The sequence below is a fragment of the Taeniopygia guttata genome, chromosome 5 (genome assembly GCF_048771995.1).
Source record: "Taeniopygia guttata chromosome 5, bTaeGut7.mat, whole genome shotgun sequence".
In the NCBI taxonomy this organism is placed as follows: Eukaryota; Metazoa; Chordata; class Aves; order Passeriformes; family Estrildidae; genus Taeniopygia; species Taeniopygia guttata.
Genome location: NC_133030.1, coordinates 13,882,252 through 13,903,078, shown reverse-complemented (window position 1 = coordinate 13,903,078; position 20,827 = coordinate 13,882,252). Strand labels below are relative to the sequence as shown.

The 20,827-nt window shown below is 45.3% G+C and overlaps 2 protein-coding genes across 6 annotated transcripts in view; both read right to left on the bottom strand.

The window, feature by feature from the left end:
• SCUBE2 (signal peptide, CUB domain and EGF like domain containing 2) overlaps positions 1–10,776 on the bottom strand; it is a 39,642-nt gene extending 28,866 nt beyond the window's left edge. Inside the window, exons 1-4 of one of the 2 annotated variants that reach the window (XM_002197452.7) lie at positions 10,574–10,776; positions 8,049–8,171; positions 7,512–7,637; positions 4,019–4,153 (exon numbers count right to left, since the gene is read on the bottom strand). In XM_002197452.7, coding sequence (XP_002197488.4) covers positions 4,019–4,153; positions 7,512–7,637; positions 8,049–8,171; positions 10,574–10,676 — 487 coding nt within the window. In that variant the 5' untranslated portion in view covers positions 10,677–10,776. The remainder of the gene's footprint in view (positions 1–4,018; positions 4,154–7,511; positions 7,638–8,048; positions 8,172–10,573) is intronic. The other variant, XM_072929622.1, reaches the window with a different exon arrangement.
• Positions 10,777–17,083: 6,307 nt separating this feature from the next.
• DENND5A (DENN domain containing 5A) overlaps positions 17,084–20,827 on the bottom strand; it is a 61,588-nt gene continuing 57,844 nt past the window's right edge. For 2 of the 4 annotated variants that reach the window (XM_012574196.5, XM_012574197.5), the window contains 3 exons: positions 20,064–20,187; positions 19,076–19,244; positions 17,084–18,866 (listed from right to left, as the gene is read on the bottom strand). In XM_012574196.5, the coding sequence (XP_012429650.5) occupies positions 18,683–18,866; positions 19,076–19,244; positions 20,064–20,187 (477 nt within the window). In that variant the 3' untranslated portion in view covers positions 17,084–18,682. The remainder of the gene's footprint in view (positions 18,867–19,075; positions 19,245–20,063; positions 20,188–20,827) is intronic. The other 2 variants (XM_030273808.4, XM_072929619.1) reach the window with 1 other exon arrangement.

The following is a 20,827-nucleotide window of genomic DNA, read 5'->3' as shown; positions in this document are numbered from 1 at the left end:
GAGCTGAGCAGATGCACAATCAGGAGCAGAAGAGCTCATGCTGCAGAAAAGGGACTATGTGATCAATTCCACACCCTATATATTTTTTCAACTTCTACAGCCCTTCTTTTAGCCTTATTACTAAGTGAAACAAACCCACTGCATTGTGAGGCAGAGGTTAGCTCATCACCATTATTCCACTCCACTTCAATTAGGTCCTTTTTCCACACTGCTATTCTCACCCCCTGGAGCACCAGCTACAGAAACCTTTCTCTATTAAGACAGCTTTAAGCAACAAAAGAATGGACACCGCAGAGCGCAGATTATTCTGCTCTACTGGCTTTTTGATTCCTTTCCCACAGTGAGGGCTCTCCAGAAGTACAAGACAATGAGACTTCAAATCCTGCAGCACACAGGCACAGCCCAAGGAGCCCACAGGAAAGCTGTCACCCATTATTGTGTCAGTCAAGGAAGGAGACAACCTATGAGGCCACAAATTAGCCTCATTAGCTCTGGTGTTTTTGTGAAAGTTCTGGTCTTAAGCATGCAGTATGGTTTGGTCTGTTAGCTCAGAGGGGTTAGAGAGCATTAAGAGAATTATCAGCTTAGTTTCTGTTAACAAAGTTATTCTTTTGTCTCTATTGAGCTACCAAAGGGGAAACTGTTCAAGCAGGTACTTTGGTAAAGTTCACTGGCACCAAATAAATGGTTTATATGCTCCATTTGGGACTGCTCCATTCTGAGTGAGCAGACTTCAATCAGATCTCCACAGAAAGCTAAAGCTGTGCTTTCCAGGCCAGGATGCATTTTAATAACAAGATATCCATTGTGGAACAAGGTACTCCACCAAACCCACCAAAACCTAGCTGGCCCAAAAGGCAGCTTCATAGAAGATACCCACATCCACACATTGCAGCATTTACTTTGGGACTGCTGCTTGTTTCCACAGCTGGTAGATCTCTCTCAGCCCCATTTTACAAGGTTGTATTACAGAGATGTCTATAAAGCCATAAATGTGTGGCTGCAAATTCCTTGGTGGACACAAAGTCTCCCAGGTCACATTATTCCAGTGCTGTTGCAATGGCAGACTGTGGTCCAGAAACAAACCCCAAGCAAATTTCAGTCAAATCTCCCCACACACTTCCCAGACACACAATTTCTCTTGCAGGAGACCCTGCCCTACTTATTCACAAATATCTTGGGATGGATGGCTCTGGATTGTCCCACTCAGCCAAGAGAGATGAATCCAGTGCCCACATGGCTGAGCAGATCCTGAGCCAGGTGAGACCTTTCTGATGACAGGACCTTCTTGAAGCTACCCAGCAAACCTGAGATCTGAGCACACCTGTCACTGGCAAAATAAGCCAGCAGTATTTCCCTATCAGGTCACACTAAATTAATCTCTTACATGTATGATCTGGGTTTAAATATTTATAATTTTTTGCACTGAAGGTTTCAGGACAACATTCCCAATCTGCTAAGAGCATTAAGGCTCCATTCAGGGCAGGTTCAAGCAGGCATTCTGTAGGACAGAGAGAGAGGATGCAATGGGACAGACCTACCAGGCATTCTGAGAGAATAGAAAAATGTTGAGCAGCATCAGCACAGCCGGCAGAACAGGACATCCCAGGAATGCTTTAGTCATTCACCATGCTCCCTACATGCTTGTGTTAAGGCCACTTTTCCCCAAAAGCTCTCCAGCTATCCCTGTTCTCTGCAGACACAGCTCCAAGAGTGACAGCTGAGTTGGTGTCCTGTGTAGGAGCCCACGCAGGACTCAAACGTGGCTTTCATCCCACAGATCCCATTCATCCCCACCAGTTCAGCCCAACAAGCAGAGCTATGACTGTGAGATGCCACAAGGGAGAGCAGCAAGATTTGCCATCCAGAGCAATAGCAGCCACAAAGATGCACGAGGTATTTACTCACAAAAAAACTCTGTTTTCCCTCAAGTTTTTGTATTTCCTAACATGGAGCAAGTGGAACCCAGAAACAAGGTGCACGTGCATGGCTGCCCTGCCAGCTACTTTAACAACAACCCAAGGTAATTTCTTCTCCCACGCAGATGAAGAGCAGCTCATTCCAGCAGGCAAACAAGGATAAAAAATAGGACTGTGCACAACTTCCCAGGGCACTTTTAGTTCCTGTGGTTTAAACTCCAGTTCACTCTGCTTCTGTGTTATTTAAAGGCCAATACTGCAGCCCACAGGGAAGGTCTCTCAGGCATTGATAAATGAGCAATCTTAATGGGGCTGGGAGATAGGGAAGGAAATATTTCCTGATTTTACACATAAGAAGCAAAACTCAATAGATGGTCTAGGCAGTAGGAGCCAAAACCTGCTTTGATCAATGCTGTGAGGTCTCAGAACCAGCAAAGTACAGACACTGAGCAATGCATACACAAGGCAGAGAACAGAAGTCCCAGAAATGAGCAGAAAAGCAGAGAACAATGTGAGGGGAAAGATAAAGAAGTGAGATTTGGCTTACAACAGACATGCCCACCCAAGGGAAAAAAAATGGTTAAACAAAAGGTGGGGAATCCTGAGCAGCACTTTACAGTAATGAAAGGGGGGAGAGAGGTAGAAGGAAACAGTCACAGTGTGAAACCTGAAAAAATGGCTTTTAAAGAAAGCAAAACAAACACTTTAATGTTTTACTAAGAAGAAAAAAAAATGTATCAGGCAAAACAGTGTGGTGAGGCTTTTTTTTAAGACTGTTTTTGATAAAAATGTATTTTATTAGATAGTTTTTATGGAAAAAAATCATCTTTTTTGTCCTTTTTGTTTTCCTTTTCAAGGAAAAATACCTATGTTTAGTGGATGTTTGGTACTATGGAAAAAGGGCCTTTTAGGGAAAAAAACATTAAGAGAAATTAAATGCATCCTTAAGAAAAGAGACAGAATTCCAAAGTTACAAATAAGGGAGCAAATATTAGTGACAGGGAATGCTGCTGCTGTCAGTTCAAGAGAGTAGAAGGTACTCAAGTAGCAGCAAGTATGAAAAAAGAGAAGATTTTCCTCTCTTGGCATCAGGCAAGACAAGGAGTTCAAGCAACCAATTTTGCAGTCCTTAGAGACCTTCTCCCTGGGTGCACACAGACTCACAGCCCTGCTGTGCCTTGTGCCACCACTGCTGCCCTCCTGCCTGTACCCACTCCTGGCCCAGCCCCTGCAGTGGCAACCTGAGCCACGGCCTGAGGAGCCACCAGACCCCCGTGAGGCCAAGCCCAGGGCCAGAGGAGCTGAGAACACAAATTCTTAATCCAAACAGAAGATCAATTCAGCTCTGTCAGATGACAGCCACCTCAGCACCCTCATCTGTAGATGGCCATATATGTCTATAAATTTTGATCTCTTCACTTTGGGGATTTTTAAAGTGAGATTTGTTTATTCATGCTCAGATTCCTTATAGTTATGCCAACAATAAGCCATAGATTAAAGAAAGCCTCGCAGCTTTAAGCACTTCTTACTAAGATTTTCAGTGTACAGTTCAATGGACAACTCCCTGATCTGAGCAACCACTTTAAAGCATTCCCTAAGGGTATCCAAAACAATTTTGCTCCATCTGATGTCTAATTAGATATCCAAGACTCTGATCTCTCAAAGGTCCCTTCACAAAGGTTTCACTCAAAACAAAGCACGAGATTTGAATACCTTTGGGGCTGACAAGCAATAAATCTCTTAGCTGAAACCTAAATATTGTATAGGGAATTCTAAAAGGTATCAGAAGGTGGTGCAGGTAACTAAATCCACTGAAAATGTGCAGAACTTCCATTTGCTGCCAATCCCTGGGTTAGGACAGAGTTTTGCTGCACAGCAGAGCAGCGGGGACCCGGGAGTGCAGCAGCCCAGCCTGCAGCAAGTGCAGCGGGACCAAAGCGGAGGGAAGGATGCAGCGCCCTCAAAGCCACCTAGAAGAAAGATCCTGACACACCGCTCCTTTCAAAAGCAGCGAGGACTCCAAGACCCTTCACGGCTTGGAAAGCAGCGGCCTAAGAATACTTCTGAAGGTGGTTGTGAGGTTTTGCCGGGGGCGGTACCTTCGGAGCGGTGGATGCAGGTGTGCTGGTTGTCGCTGAGGAAGAACCCCTCCTTGCAGCGGCACTCGTAGCTCCCCACCGTGTTGACACAAAGGTGCTGGCAGCCGCCGTTGTTGAAGATGCACTCGTCGGTGTCTGAGAGAGAGGGGAGAGACAGAGATGAGCTCTGTGCTCACATGTTGGGAAGGATAGATAAATATGATTGTCTAGCAGAAGAACCACAATAGTACAGCCAAGATGAAAACAATCCCCCCTACTGGCTGGACAATACCCTTACCTACAGATAGGTCCAAAAGTCAAATGGACTGTTCCATCTCAACCCCCAATGTATGTTTCATCCCACACCTGTAACCCTCCCCTGAAACATCAAGTGTCTGTAACCCCATTGGCCCAGGTCCTGTTCCAGCCCACCTTGAAGCCCCCTGATAAGGGGTCTCCGAAGGGCCAGACGCCCTCTTGGATCTTCCCCTCCCCTCTTGAAACTTCCTCCTCCCGGATTCCCTGCTCCCCCCTTTGTCTCTCCCCTCCCCCATCACCTCAGGCCCAGCCAGTGCTGTGTCTAGCAGCTCGAGGCAGGACCTCTCTCCATCCCGAATAAACCTTATCCTCCAAGAGCAACCAACAGAGATCTCTCGTCTGTATCCACCCAAACCGCCCATGGAACCCCAAAAACGTCTTTACACTCACACCCATCTACACTGCAGACAGACACCAGCTCGGGTTGGAGCCCCCCAGGCAGCTGAGACACCCCCAGCTGCCCTGTGCCTGCTGTTGTGCCGTCACCCTTGGGAAATTTGGGCATTTCTGCTGCACTCTTCTCGGGTTTGCAGTCTGCCCGAGAGCCACTGGGCCCCCAACTAGTGCTGGCCAGCCCAGCCTGGCAGGGCTGGTGGCTACAGCTCAGGCAGAACAGCCTTGGCACCCCAGCACCCACGGGAACATTCCCTGCCCTCAGTGCAGCTGCACCCCACAGACAGCCCAGGTACATCCAGCTCAGCATCACATGGCTCTGGCTGCCTCCCTGGGACAGCCACCCCGTGCTTCCAAACCCATCCAAGCTTTAAAGGTCCTAGTGGTTTTGGTTCGCAAATCTGAGATTTCTTTTTCCCAGGAAGCTCCACATCCTAAAGCAAAGGTGTAACAAGAAAAATACAAGCCTCAAAATAAATTCAGCTCAAAACCTATTCCCTGCTCCTGACTTTCACCCTAGCTAGAATTCATGCACCACATCTGTTCTGGTGCTTGGTTCGTCATCCTCCTCCCTCAAGTCTAGGACATCATCATTCATCATCAGCGCTGCTGCTGTGTTGACTGACTGCAATCAAGGACAAGAGCAGAAGTTCTGGAAGCAGCTTTAATCTTGATTTTGCAACACTCATAGTCTCAACAACACCAGAGAACACAGAAGGGCCCTGCTCGCAAGATAACCAAGAGAACCAAAGAGCAGAAAAACTTCAGCTAAGCCTCTGAACAACTGGATGCCCATCCCAACCTCCAATTCTCTGGAATTTACCCCTTAATAAGCATGGGGTTTTTGTAACCATGACTGCCAAATACTTCTCCTAGCCTAACTTTCAGAAATTTTAACAGGAACTAAAAAACTCTCAGTCCTTTAAAAACAGAACAAAACCTTGCTGAGGCAATGCACTGGTCTCATTTGCAAATTCATCTGTAACATCATGTTTGCTCCCTGTTCTGTCCATTGTTCCTGGCTAATAGTACAATGTTTTTAATTTAACATTGTAGCATTTCTGGCAGAAAACAGCTGTCTTTGGAAAAAAAAAAAAAAAGGAGAAAGAGAGGCTTTTAGTAAGAAGCATAACATAGTATTACAACAGATTTAATGTCCACTGAAGGCAGTGAGTAACTCAATTGGATGCAAAAGAATGTGACCTGCTGGAGAAAAAGAGCGGCTGACATATCTCCATCACAAAGAAGCTGAGTATTTTAGAGTTCTGCAGTGATGTGAATGTGCAAACAATCATGAATAAACAGCCACCACGAGTCTTTAGTGCTACACATTTGAACTCCAGCAGATGTTTCTGTCTTACAGACCTTGGAAAGCTTTCAAAAAAATCATCTCTTTCCAACAAGTAATTGTCTATTTGGCTTAAACCCAGGCACACAGCAGAGATCTTCAAAAATAAGGGTGAGAGGAGGGCAACCCTGGCGTGAACAAAGTAAATAAACAGATTAAGAGAAGATGTGATCCAATTTGCTGCATGCCAAAATATTTATTTAACGTTTACATCTCAACTCAAAATTGGCACATCAGTGGTAAAAACCTCATTGTATGTCAATGACATTTTGTTTTATTTTATTTTATAGGTCTGCCATGCAAAGCTGAGCCGTGACATGGCAGGTGGTAGGTTTTGGTCTAAGTTATGTCACTGGTCACAAACAGCTCAGCTGAAATATGCCCTGGGTACAAAGAGAATACACAAATGCCTTTGGTGCCATTGTTAGAGGCAGTGTGCTCCTCCACATCCAGCCCTTCATGGTAACCTCAGCTGAACTCTACTCTGTGTTTACACAAATGCAAAAATAAGATGGATGTTCTGTTATTTTAAAGTATCCGCAGATATTTTGTTTCCCTCTCTACTTTATTTAAGTATTTGGAACCTGGGGAGCTCACCCTCTACTCCACCTACACTGTAGAAAGCTGGGCACACAACAAGTTCCCAGCAGGTAAACCCCAACACAATCCCACTGAATACTCCAGAGCTGTCTGATTTGTCCCAGCAGAAGACACAGCCTGGAGATGGTCTGACCCCCAGCTGATGTGCCACACACTAGTGGGAAGTAGCCAGCTGAATTAACTTCAGTTTTGCAGTGAGAACAAGGTTCCCTCTGACTGCCATGGGTATGGAGGTGTGTCCCGGCACTTCCACACGGAGTGCAGCAGTAGAGGAAAACTGAGCCATCTCTGAAAAAGCAAATGGCACAGGTAGCACAGGGCTGAGGCACACAGGGTGCCCAGCTGGGGTCCAGGAAGAAGGACACCTTCACCAGCTCAGGGCTTAGTGAGCTCTTCAATGGCCTCCATCATATACAGCTACTGTACACTCCAAACCATCCTCTCCTTTTAGGAATACTCAGAGTGAGAAGCCCCCACGTTACAGATAGATTTGAGAGAGAAGATCCCTGAGCCTGGAAACTTACCTGGCAACTGATCCTAAGCTAAATGCGGGAGAGAGAGGACAATGATAGCACATGTTCCTTTACATAAACTCGTTTAGCATAATAATAGATGACATTGGGCACACTTAAACCCAAAGCACTCCACAGAAATATAGCACACTTATCCTCGTTTACAGAGTGGGGGAAAGAGCCACACTGGGATGGTACCTCAGTACCTGAAAATCCTCAGACTCACAAGCAACATTCTCTCTCCAGACTGACTGAGCCCAAGAGATTGCCAGGTGTTCCCCGTGGATGCAGCCCCAGGGGTGCACCCACCACCACTCCCCCTGCCCATGAGCACACTCCTTACCCAGGCAGTTGTGACCATCGTGAGCCAGCATAAAGCCATCGTAGCAAGTGCAGCGGTAATTCCCTGGAATGTTGAAACACTCGTGGACACAGCCCCCATTGAAGTCGTTGTCACATTCATCAATGTCTAAGGAATAAAGAAGAAGTCAGTATGATGGATGTTTGCCTGAGTGTTACAGACAGGGATGTGACTGCCTAAATGTGAGCAGCAACTGCTGTCCAAAATCATCATTGCCTTGCAAATACACTATATTTAATGCATTTCTTGCTGAAGGTTTCTGATGACAGAGAAAACACCCTGAAACCCCCTTGCAGTTTTACCTTGTGTTTTTTAAGGCCATAAACAACAAACTCATTATCAGGCTGAGTGAAATGAACAGGTGAAAATCCAGGTGATTTTGTAAACAAGAAGTAAACCGGGTGACAAAACAATCCCTATTTTGATTTAAAAATGATCCTTCGTTATTTTCAGTGACTCTGTTTTCTTAGAAATGCTCCATGCTGACACAGACGGAACTCTGTGCTCTGTTCCCTTTACCTTCACATTTCCTCCCTTCGCCGGTGTAACCCATTTTGCACATGCACTTGTACAGCTTCGGGGTGTTTTGACAAATAGCATCTGGGTGGCAGTCGTCCAGCCCCAGGGCACACTCGTCCACATCTGTGAAAAGACAGCAGGCTCAGGAGGGATGTCAGCAGGAGGAGGACAGAGCATCAAACACATCCCTAAGGAGATGACAAGGCTCAGCACCTCTCATGGTGCCGGCAAGAATATTGTGTGGTTTTGTGTGTCAGGACAAACAGGCGGAGACAGTGTCTGCACTTTAATTTCTGTCATATTCTACCTGCATATAGATATATTTGTATGCAATTCAGATAAGCCTATGGTAGGCTTTTTGAGCACATTTATAAATGCACCCGAAACAATCTCGTAAGGGTCAGATGCTCTGTGAAATTCAGCTGATAGATTCACAGAGATTCATCAGAGATTGTTAATCTTTCTTATTAACAAAAAACAGTTATTGAAAGAGTTCTTGATCACATCCATGCATCACCTGCAGGAAGCCCAAGGATTTAAAATAACAAAGGGAGATGATTGAAATGTACTTTCAAAGTCACCATCAACAAGTTAAAAGACTGACTTACCATTAAATAGATGTATAATCTTAAAATAATTCTTTTAAGTACAAGAATAGTATCTGGGGAGCAGAACTGCCAAATCACCTGGCCAGCCAACTCAAAGCACAGCAAACTGAAGCAAAATATCCAGGTGGAAACTTCAGAGAAGAGGAAATGAAGAGAAAGGGAAACACCAACAGGAAGAAGTCCTGGAGATGAAGAAGTGCAGACATAAAAAGGAAGAAAAGTTACAGGCAGCAGAAGACATTGGCCCAAGTTTTTCACACAGCAGGAGAAAACTGAAGCACAGAAACAGGAAGATTTCCAGCAACCAGCTAAAAGGGAGAATTGTAGAAGCAACACCCCATGCAGGTACAAAAAGTACCTCCTAAAACAAGAAGTAGTGCATGAGTATCAGCAGAAAGCAACTACTTCAATAGTCAGCCACTTTTTATGGTGGGGATCACTTTCCAAATGGAAATTTCAGCCAGCACTTCTCCCATTTACAATTATAGCATTCATCCTGCTCCTTTTTTTTTTCTTTCCCCCAATCACAAAATATGCCTGTAGGTACTGCAGCAGCTGCCAACTGCAGAAAGTGCTCACTTGGTTTTAACTCCTAATGGGGTTTGGCAGTGGGAAACAAGGCAAAGGGCCAGTGTTAGAGCAGCAGTGCCTTCCTGGCTCTCAGGTGCACACAGCTCCAGCAGCAGCGATGAGGTCCCCAGACAGTGCCACCAGCAAGAAAGGAGAAGGTGGCAAACAGTGGAAAGCAGCGGGGAAGAGCAGCAGAATCGGCTTCCTCTCAAAGCAGAGAAGTTAAGCCATTAAAAATATGGGAGGCAGTGAATTGAAGGAGCAAGTCATGCAAGGAAGGGTGTGGGCAATTGCTGAGGGGTCTCCAGCTAGTGGGACTCAGGTAGGTGGTGCAGACAGAAAGGATGGGCAGGGAAGGACAGACAGCGGCATAAAGGAGCACCAGTCACACGTGCTGACACTGTGCTCTCAGCACCGTCAGCTCTGCCCTGCCCGAGCCAGGGGCACAGCCCTGCCCCGGTAAGAGGGGTCCCAGAAAACACACGGCAAGGAGGGGGCTTCCCTCCAAGCCAGGACACAGAGACATCAAGCAGATCTCGTGGCAGCGGCAGGACGGCAGCTCAGCTGGGTTAGTTTTACACCGCTCCTCTGTGATCTGCAGCGTGCGGTAAAGAACCGCAACAAGAAGCCGCATCACTAATGCTTGCACAGGCGTGGAAAAGAGGGCTAGAGAGAGCGAGATTTCCCCTTGCAGTGACAGTATCCCGAGCAGAGGAGAGACCCTGGAGGAGCGAGACTGTGAGCAAACATCGCAGCCTTTAACTTGGCAGGAGGCGGCGGCGGGAGAATCCCTGGGCTCTTTCCGCGGGGTCCGAAGGCAGCTTCACCCGCAGCACACGCCGCCCACACCCCGCTCCCCAGGTGCCCATCCCGGGCTCTCTCCGCTCCCAGGGCAGCGGGAAGCGGCGTTGGCAGCACCTGCGGAGCCCGAGCCGGGCACGGCCCCGCCACGGCCTCGCCTCACACCGGCCCCGGCCCCTTCCCGTGGCCGCCGGCCTGGAGAGGAGAGCCGGGACCGCGCGGTGCCCGCGGGGGGAGCCGCTGGGCGAGCGGGGGCACTCACCGGGCAGGGGAAGGGAGCGGCGGACACTCACCGGGCAGGGGAACGGAGCGGGGGACACTCACCGGGCAGGGAGCAGGGACACTCACCGGGCAGGGAAGGGAGCGGGGGGCACTCAGCGGGCAGGGAGCAGGGACACTCACCGGGCAGGGGAAGGGGCGGGGGGCACTCACCGGGCAGGAAAGGGAGCGGGGGGCACTCAGCGGGCAGGGGAAGGGAGCGGGGACACTCAGCGGGCAGGGGAAGGGAGCGGGGACACTCAGCGGGCAGGGAGCGGGGACACTCACCGGGCAGGGGCAGCGCGGCGGGGCCGCCGGGCGCGGGCAGCAGCAGGAGCAGCAGCGGCAGCGCCCGCGCCCCCGTCGCGCCGCGGCGGCCGCCGGACCCCATGGATGGCGCTGCTGCCGCTGCCGCCGCCGGGCGGAGGAGGCGGCGGCCGAGGGAGTGTCTGGGGCGCCCGGCCCGCCTCGCACCGACAGCGGGCGCGGGGCGGCGAGGGCTGGGCGGGCCTCCCCCTCCCCGGGCCGGCCCTGCCCCGCTGCCCCGGGCGCGGTGGGCGCTGCCGGCACACGAACCGCCCCGTCCCCGCCCGCGGAAGCCCCGGCAGCCGCCCCGGCGCTCGCACACCTGCGGCGCCCCAAACACAGGTGTCCCGCGGGGCCGCGGCCGCCCGCAGCAGCGGGGATACCTCACACGCAGGCTGCGGTGCCCCCGGCAGCCGTGCCGGGCTCCCCGCGGCCCCGGAGCCATCGCCCGGCGCGAACAAGCCCCAGCACGGAGCCTGTCGCAGCCCCAACACACGCGACGCGCTCCAGCCGCGCTTGCGTTTGTTCAAGAATACAATTATTGACATTTTTACCGTGTAATTACACCCCGCTGCAGAGCGTGAATCCCCGGCTGAAGGCCATGCCAAAACCCACACATCACCCCACCCCAACCCAGCCCCATCCCCGTCCCACCTCCATCCCCAGCCAGGGATTTCTCACAGCTGTCGCTCCTTTGGCAGGTAAAATTGGTTCATACGTTATTCACTGAAATTATAATTTCCTAAATAATGTCTGACCTTTCAGACTGCGAGCAAAAGCGGGCAGTATTCTTTTCCACCCCTCCCTCCCATCCCCATTTCACTGCCCTTTCTCTTTTGTTTTGTTCTGTGAGAAATACCGAGCTGTTTCTAGTTGCATGGGCGGTTTATACACATTAGTAAATCTTCAGAATGAAACTTTCCCTCAGTCTTTGTCTTTGTTTCCTTAATGGCAGCTATAAATTACTACTCTCCTTTCTCACTGGAGCATCAGGCTTCATTGCTTTTGAAATGATCAAAGTTATTCTCTTTTTAAATCCAGTGAGAAGCAACCTTTTGTGTCTCCTGGACGGCTTCAGTCTTTGGCAAATCTCATCTATAAATACATAAAGCTGCTCATTGAACACTCCAAGGATTCTCCAGCCCTGCACCATACCCCAATCTTCCCCTCACCATCAGAGAGCAATAAATGAATGGTTTCTCCACAATTTCCATGACCTCCAGGATAAACCACCATACTTGGGGTGGGAATTGACACACCTGCACATCTCTCATCCAGGGCTATCACTCAGGGTTTCTGCACAAACAGCTCTCCCAAATGGACAGAGAAGCCATCTCCCACCCAGGCACATGACTTCAAGCCACCTTACAGAACAGCTGGTACACATTTCAGGCACTGCCCAGTCAAATCCCCTCAATGAATTTGACCAGTATTAATTTAATTAACTTTGATCACAAGATTTGCAAAAAACTAAGTAAAACACATATGAAGAGTGTAGCAGAAAAAACAGTAAGAGACACTGAAGAGTCATGTAACCAAAATATCCAAAGCTTTCTGAGGCACCATAAAAGCCAAGCATCTTTCTTACTTCTGTAAACCAAAACATAAAGTGAGACATAAATATTTGGGAATGCCTGAGTTAGATCAAAAGATTTCTCTGCAGCTTGGAAAACAAACAGAACAATATCAAATTTATCTTAGCTAATGAAGCCATTTCTTATACATAAATCTCTAAGTGTTTTGTGAAAGATCCTGGCTATTATTTCACATATAACACATATTTGTTTATGATGAAGAATTGCCATTAAAATATCTCTTTAAAGACACAAACCAGACAAGCTCAGACTTCAACTCAGATGCCTTTCTGCAGCCTTTTTAACTATTTCTATTCAACCACAGAGTCACAGTGACAGATGACTACTCTGTGCACGAAGACCTTGACTGGCAGAGAGAGAAGCTAGAAAAATTCTTAAGATTCAACTTCAGCACTAAGTTAAGTATGAGGAAAGGAAAACAACCATACCAGGACAGTTGGACAGGAAGACAACCCAAATAGGACCATTTGGGGATTTTTTTTTTTTCAGCAATTTAAAATAAAATCAAGTAACAAAGTTTCAGGGAGGAAAATAGATCCTGGAAAATAGCTACTTCCATAGAGTTAAGACCCCCAGTTCCCCTCTGCTCTCCATTTTCACTATCAAAAGCACTTGCCTCACATAGAGAGATGGAGACTAAGCTGCCACAGAGCAGCTGGATGTAAAATCTGCTTCAGAAACTGTACACCTGATGTCCTGAGTAGAGATGAATACTTTGGTCTGAAAAATTTGGGTGAAAAACTGTTTCATAATACTTGTTAAATTACATTATTTGATGGCGACCAAACATTATTTGAAGACATGTAGATTGCCATTTCACCTGCACTTAAATGAGAAGTAGCAACTCTGCTGGTCTACATCATATTGACCCAAAATTTAGCATGACTGAGTAAGCAACAATTGTTGCTTGTGACAACAACTGGGAGGGCTGGGAGATGCCAGAATGGTAAAAGGAAAAGTAGGAGGACGATAAGTGAGAAAATACTCTCAAAATATTTAATTGTTCCAAAGCACACAAAAAATGTCTCAGAGCTGTAGTTTCAAGCCTTGCTCATCTCCAGATGTACACTGAGTTTTGAGTAATTGCTTCTCTTTGAAATCTACCTCTCAAATTTTTGCACTTCTCATCTTAAGCGTCCCAGGGTTGTTGAATTCTGTGTAAAAATAACACATCTTCAGTAATCAGCAGGAGCTGCACAGATTCATCTGAGACAGAGGAATTTTGTGGATTCAGTGGTCACAAGGGGCATTAAAAACCCTCCCATGTAATTTATATGTCTTGTCTTAAGTCTTTTTACGCCACTTGTAGAAAAAAATTCCCCAAACAAATATCAGATACACCAGTGATATTTTAAATGTTATAGGATCTGCATCTTAACATGCCACTGTCCCTGAAATGAACAGTTCCTGTTTATAGCAGAACTGAATACAGCATGATCTATTAATACACACATATTTCTGAGATAATAGGGGGGAAAAAAGGAGACACTGCCACGTGAAATAACTTTCAGACATTTGCATTTCCTTGTGAGAACTTCCCAAGTCATTGCTACAACAAATGGTAACATTTTAGACCGGAGCAGTCAGTGAACAGCCCCTGCCTGTGTACCCAGAGTTGCACAACACACTTTGCCCACTGAGACCCTGCTCTTGGTGCTCCTTTTCCTTGGAGGAAATCTGAAAAGCCTGAGGCCACCAGCTGTGCCGAGGCGAGTGAAGCTGCCCTTACCCCAGCCGCAGGCAGGCCTGCCCTACATCCATCCCTTCAGGGGGGTCAGGAGCAGCAGGTCCCCAAGCCTCGGGAGCAGAGATGGCCCCCGCTCCTGAGGCAGCTCTGGTGTCCCCCACGGGCTCAGCACGCCCACAGCAGGCACCAAGCCCACGACTGCACCCCAAAATCTGTCCAAGGGTGAGGCCACAGCACCAGCTCACCAGAGCATGGCTCAGGCCAGGTTCACCCTCTGGCATCCCCCAGGGAGACACCATCAGTTGTTGGCAGTGCAGGATCACCCCCAGCTCAGGCAGATCCATGCAGCTCCCCCAAGAGGGATATCGACACTTGTTATTTTGCTTTGCTTAAAAAAAGCCTCCACCACAGGTCAGGTGCAAAACTTCCCGTGCAAAACTACCACAGGGGTGTGAGAGGTGAAGCTACAGAGATACCTCCAAATTAATGATCCAGCTCCTCCTCTTCTGTCTTCCCTGGTGGCTTAGAACTTTCAGTGGTGACCTCAGACAGTTTCAAACAGAGGGAAAGGCAGCACATCTGAGGGTGTGTGCTCACAGAACCTTCCAAGGTCTGTGCTGGTCCCTCTGCCTCCCCCTTCTCCCCAGTCCCTGACTCACGAGCAGGCATCTCCTCCACTGGTGGCAGTCTGACTGACAAGGATGGCCTGGGAGAAGCCTTGGAGCTGGGAGGGAGCAGCTCTAGCTGAACAGATCAGACACAAAACTGTACAACAAAGGTCTCCTGAAACGAGCCACTAAAACGTCCCACAGACCTGCAGCCAGGCAATGAGCCAGATATCAGCCAAATTATAACACTTTTTGAAAATAGCACATTAATGCTATTTTTTCATGTTAGAAGACAAATTTTATTGCAATTCAGCAAATGAGCTACACCTGTAAAACCTCTTTGTATATCCAATTCACATTTAATGTCCGATGGATTGAAATGGTACAGGAAAATAAAAAAAGGAAAACAGTACCTGGTTTTGTCATTATAATGTAAACTTCAACACGGCCCTTAAAAAAACACAAGCCAGTGAGTTCCCCATGTAGTAAAATATATAGTTTATAAGGTATTGATGCTTTATCTCAGTTTAACAGCCAATCTCTAGGTATAAAATAAACAGCTACAAAGATGTGAAGTACGTGTACAATTTCTTCAAGTATTTTCAAGTATCCTATAGTCTCTTCACTACGGACAAAATTCATTTGACAATATACAGAAAATGTTAAATCTGAATCATTTCACTGCAGAAATCTTAACATATTCATGGATTTAAAACACATAAAAAGTATGGGTCATCCAACTAGTAAGTCCCATTTGAACAGTTTGAAAAATACTCTTTGTAATGGAAAAAGTTGTGGAATAGTCTCCAGTTCATGAATATGTTTTCAGCTACAGAATATCAGGTGGTTAAAGTTTATGGCAGGTAAAGGCTTTTTTTTTTCTTTTGTATAAACTTACCATCATAGTATTTAATTACATTTAAACCAAGTCTTTATTAATTTGCATTTTCTTTTTGTATAAAGTATCACTGTAGCACTTACCAAAGAAGCCTAAATCATTCATAGGTGATAACCTAATTTTTCTTCTCAAATCAGGTATGACCCTGTAAACATGTTTGGCCAGTTTAGCAGTATGTATTTTCATCACTGCATGATGAACTGCTTACTTTTTAATCACTGCATTTCTCTCTCCAGAATGAATGTGTGCTGTTATAAAGATTTTATTTTCTCATTAACTGTTACCAAAAAATCCCCACTGAACAACAGAACAGCACAGCCACACTAACTGTACCTACCAAACCTGTCCCTTTATTTTGGAAAAGTAACAGGAAAAAAAGTTAAAACTGCATTACTCTGAACAAAGGGAGAAGGATTTTACAAAGCTCTGGATAAAAAGGTGCTGACTACACTGTTTGCTCCTATAAAGTTCAGCAGAATGGCATGGCAAGAGCAAACGCTGGATCCTAACCTTATCCTGTGGGACTGCTGCTACAACAGCCATGGGAGAAGTGGGTGGGTGTGAGGTGAGCACTGCAGAGTGGTGGGATTGTGGCTGCTCCCACAGCCCGGGCTGTTCTTACACATGCCAGCCAAATCTCTTCCCAAAATCCTGGCACAGGCTACATTTAATATCTTGTTCTTCCTTGGATGCCTTTGGAGCTAACAAAACCAGCTTTAGTTCTGCTGCACCTCAGAACCTTCTACTGCTCTGTCAGTGGAGCAAATCCCTCCAGACTTTGAAGTCCACAGCAGAAAGTGCTTGGAACCCTAAAAGGATTAAGCACAGGACCCCTGTGAGAAGAGGAGGAAGGTCTACCTCAAACTGGGTTTTGCTGTGAGAATAAAGGAACCTAGGAGCTGGAAGAGGATCTGGGTCTCTTCCTTTTGCACTCAGGGTGCTCTCACTGATGGACAGCACCATCCCCACGAGCCAGCCAAGGAGCTCACCCTTGGCAATCACCAAATCCCAGCCTCTGCCCATCCCAGGGATCTCCAACTGTCCTAAAGAGGGCGAAACAATCCACACCAAAAAAGCCTTTAGGCCAGTGGTATAGTGTCTCACTAGGTAAACTTGTGTAAGGAAGGAAAAAAAAGATAAAAAAAGAACCTTAGTTCAGGAAAATTACCTCATACAAGATAAAATTAATCCACCCTTAATACTATGAGATACATGCTTTTAACAGGATCAGCTCAACTATTAAGGTCAAAATACAGAACCTTTCTGTCTTACTTAATAAGCCCTGGTAAACTCAGGCCTAGTAAAGTCATTTTCAAGACAGCTGAAACAAAAACAACAACAAAAAACCCAAACAAATCAACAAAAAAAAAAAAACCCACCAAAATAAACCAATTATTTTTGCTATTATTAATGCATAAACAATTTAGGGCAGGTGTAAAAAGACTATCCTAACATATTAAATTGAACATATGAAATTCTTAGAATGCAGTAAAACTGTTTTATTTTTGCCCTTCCAAAGAGGGAAGAAAAAATTTAAAAACCACCAACAAAACTAACCCTGCACACACAGAGAAAACTCCTGTGAAATGCTCCTGTAAGCTGTAAAAGAATTTGCACCCACCCCATGTGAAGAGTGGCTCAGACATTACCCTCACGTCTTCCTAATGCTACTGTGAAATAAAAGAAGAATCTTGCTCTGATAAGTAGTGACAAAGGAACTTCTCAGTTTAATAATGAAATAAATAGGACAAAAGTAAAAATAGTCAAAAATTTAATACATGTGCTATACTCATAAATTATGGAAATAAAACTATCACAAGATGTGAATAAGCTGTAGGTAAAGTAAAAGTGCTACAATATTGTATGAACCAAAAAACTTGGACTGTGCTTCTCCAAAGAGAGACAATACTGAGATAAGTTTATACAGTGGAGATCTCTTAAATACACAGCCCTGAACTTCTGTACAGTAATTTGCGATGCTGATAAATCAGCCTGTTCTTAAGTCAAATATTCATTTCAAAGAGATTTTTATCAGAGGATTCAAATGAACAGAGATGCCTTTAGGCATTTGCCAAGTTCCAGATCTCCAATAAATTAAGCTTTCAAAATGTTTGTGTTTCATAGCAGAAATGGATTAAACTTTCTTTGCTAAAAACAAAAGCATCCCAAATGAAGCAGACTGTGACAATGGGATCCAAGACATATGCACTCAAAAGGAAAAAACTTAATACCACTTTCTTCTCAGAAACATTAAGAAATCCTTATACTTGTTAGTACGGTATACTGTTATTACTTCAGATGGGGCATAAAGATCTTTATTTAGTCATCTGGGGAACTCCTGTCCCTCTTTATTAGCAGTTAAGAGAATTACCAGCAGCAACCATATACCAAGCTTCAAAAGGCTGGTTTAAGTGGAAATGTTCTTGTGTTATGAACAATTATTCCAGGTTTTTCATTTAAGTGGGCTACACTGTAAATTCTGAATTGCAACGTAATATAGCCAGTTGTATCATAGAAGATTTTTTTTTTAAGACAAACTTACAAAACACAATGATAGGTTAAATAAATAGAAAACATCAGTTAAAAAACAGACTTAATTTCTTCTTCTGTGCAATTACGTACCAATATGAAAAATATTACTTTGATCTCTGGACATTTCACGGTTCAGTCTCCTGGATTTCACTAAAAATAATACTGACAACAAAAATAAAGGAAAAAAATAATTGTTGACAAATCAGTGCTTTGGAGCTATTAAAAGCACAGATCAGATCTGTAGTTCCCTTGCAGCAGAACATGACCCAACACCTTAAAAATCAAACATTGGTAATAATGTTAATATATAAAATATTAGTTTAAAAACTATAGAATGACCTTCTCAGCAGAAATGGAGTGTATACACTGGGGTCTAAGACATACAGCATATCTGAAGGCAAGTTCACAGAATGCTGAAAGGCTCACTGCACATTTTCTATGGCAAGGAAATACTGCAGCTTTAAAATAAGCTGCACAATACTCATCTCTATCTCTTTCACATGAAAGTGTGTAAAAAGCAAATCAGCAAATAAACTCTAAAATAGATTTATACCAAAATCCTCTTTTTTACATTGAGTTTACAGCTTCTATCCATTTGCCTGTACTATTTCTGGAGTTTCCTTCAAGAAAAGTCAAAGTTGCATTTTTGGGCCATGAACAAGTTCACGATACAATGTACTGGCAAGACAGAACTTTTGCATACTAACGAGATTCACTCCTTGTTGCTTTTTTTTGTGTTTGTAAAGACAGTTTTTCCTGTGGGACAGGAGGTCAGATGTCGATTCCTTTGACAAGAGATGCCTCCAGGGTGATGTTGAACTCCTGCAAGGTCTGCAGCACCCGAATCAAAGAATTCACCAGCGTGTGATCCTTAATCAGGGCTATGTCCTCATACATCTGGGCTGTAATGGGGCAGTCTGCAAGCAGGGCGATCCAGTGGTGCAAAAGGTGGTCTCTGACAAGGGGCCAGTGGGCAGTTTGGGAATAAAAATAAAGCCAAGTTAATTTCACATCTGCACAGACATGATTTTTATTCTTTGCTTTTAAGCAGACCTACCGTGCTCTCCACTTATGAGACAGGGAATGGGGAGTAACTGCCCCATGTGCAGCATCTTTTCATTTCATTAGAATATCAATAACAATTATAAAGAAGTTTCTTTGTACCTGGCTCCAAGACACACCAGCATCTGAAACTTGCCATCCTTCCCAATGTTTCTTGGGGTGTTGTTGATAGCAGTGATAAAGCGACAGAAATTCCTGGCCCTTGTCTGCCAGTTCTCTTCTGGGACCATCTCGTTCTGCTCAAGGGTCTCATAGTATGTTTGTGCTTTTTCTTAAAAAAATGGTGGGAAAGAATGAAGTTTCATCGGTGCATTTAGAAGAAAATTAAAATTGAAAGGCCTCAGATCAAAGCTCATCCATTAATTTCCTGAATCATTACTTTGAGGCACTGGTTTTTTCTGTTTGATTCAGTCCTGTGCTCCCCCTGTATAAAACTGGGATTCCACTTCCTCCCCTCTGAACAATGCTAAAGAGGTTCACCTATCCACTGAATTTGAGTGCAGTAAAATGATCATATAAGAGGAACTGCAATGTTGAAGTAGCTATTCAAAATATTGAAACATTTAAAATAATTCATTTTTTTAAATGTGTTTGTGAATTCAGTTGATTTATTCAGCTTTGTGTCAAGGGATCTAGTCCATTGTGTGAAAAATGGGCTTATAACCCCTTTATTACAATGTCCAGTACATACAACACCACTAGATCTATCTGCTGTGCTTTGAAAGGCAACTCAACTTCTTACAAGTGTGATTTCTTGCTTTCACTGTGCTCAATTAACAAGGATACCCCATGTCAATTCACCACCCTATTCATGTACCTCCTCCTCAGTAAGACAGTTTGTTTTACACCACTACTGCTAGAAGGACAAAGCCCAGTTGCTACATCAAGCACAGTCAGCTTTGGCAGAAGACAGAGGCTCTCTCTCACGACAGTACGAGCAGATAGGAGCTCTCATGGCCATTCAGCTCCTGAGATGCCTCCAAGAAGTCTGCTCTTCACACCAGCTGAGACACAACAGCAGTGATAAGGAACACAGCTGGATGTGTTTCAAAGACACAAACAGGCTCTGGGATGTTATCCTCCCACTTACCTAAAAAATCCCAAATGAAGACGTTCTTGAAGAGTCTCGGTGATTTAAATCCGTGCTGGAACACTTGCTCGAGAGCTGAAACAAGTCCACTTTCTCCACACAGCAGCAGGGTCAGGCTGCCTCTCTGCCAGCACACACAGAAAGCACATACACTCATCACCTCGCTTTGGGACTCTGGGACACAAATGTCCCACTAAGTTTTTAAATAAACAGATGCCTAAAGTTCAATTCTGCTGTCAAACAGTGACCTCAAACAGGACGGCCCAGTTCTCACAAGTCCTGAGCATTCAAAAATTGATTGACTTCTCCAAGAATGAGGCTGAGGAAAGCACTGTTTGAGCCTCATAAGCCTCAAACAGGCCAAGATAATGAGCAGGTTTTACCTATAATAATAAAAGTCTTTCTTCAGCACATGATGGTAAATTCTATTCTGCAAAACCAGTGCATGACTACTTGAGATTACTACCAAATGTGATCACTGACTAGAATTACCCTGGATATGAATCTGTCATTCCATAATGAATTAAGACGTCAGGTGCTACAGGAATGTAAAAAAATCCTGACTGTCAAGAGCCATCCATCCACATCCAGCACTGCTCTACACCTCTCTGGCTCACGGGGCTGGACAGGGGCATGCTCCTTAGGTCTGTTTCAGAAAGTCACTGCTGTGTCAGCTGATTACATGTGTAATGCAGAAAAGTCTTGAAGAGCACTTCTGCTTCACTTTCTTGGGAGATGTGGATGTTTTCAGGGTGGCCTTTGTT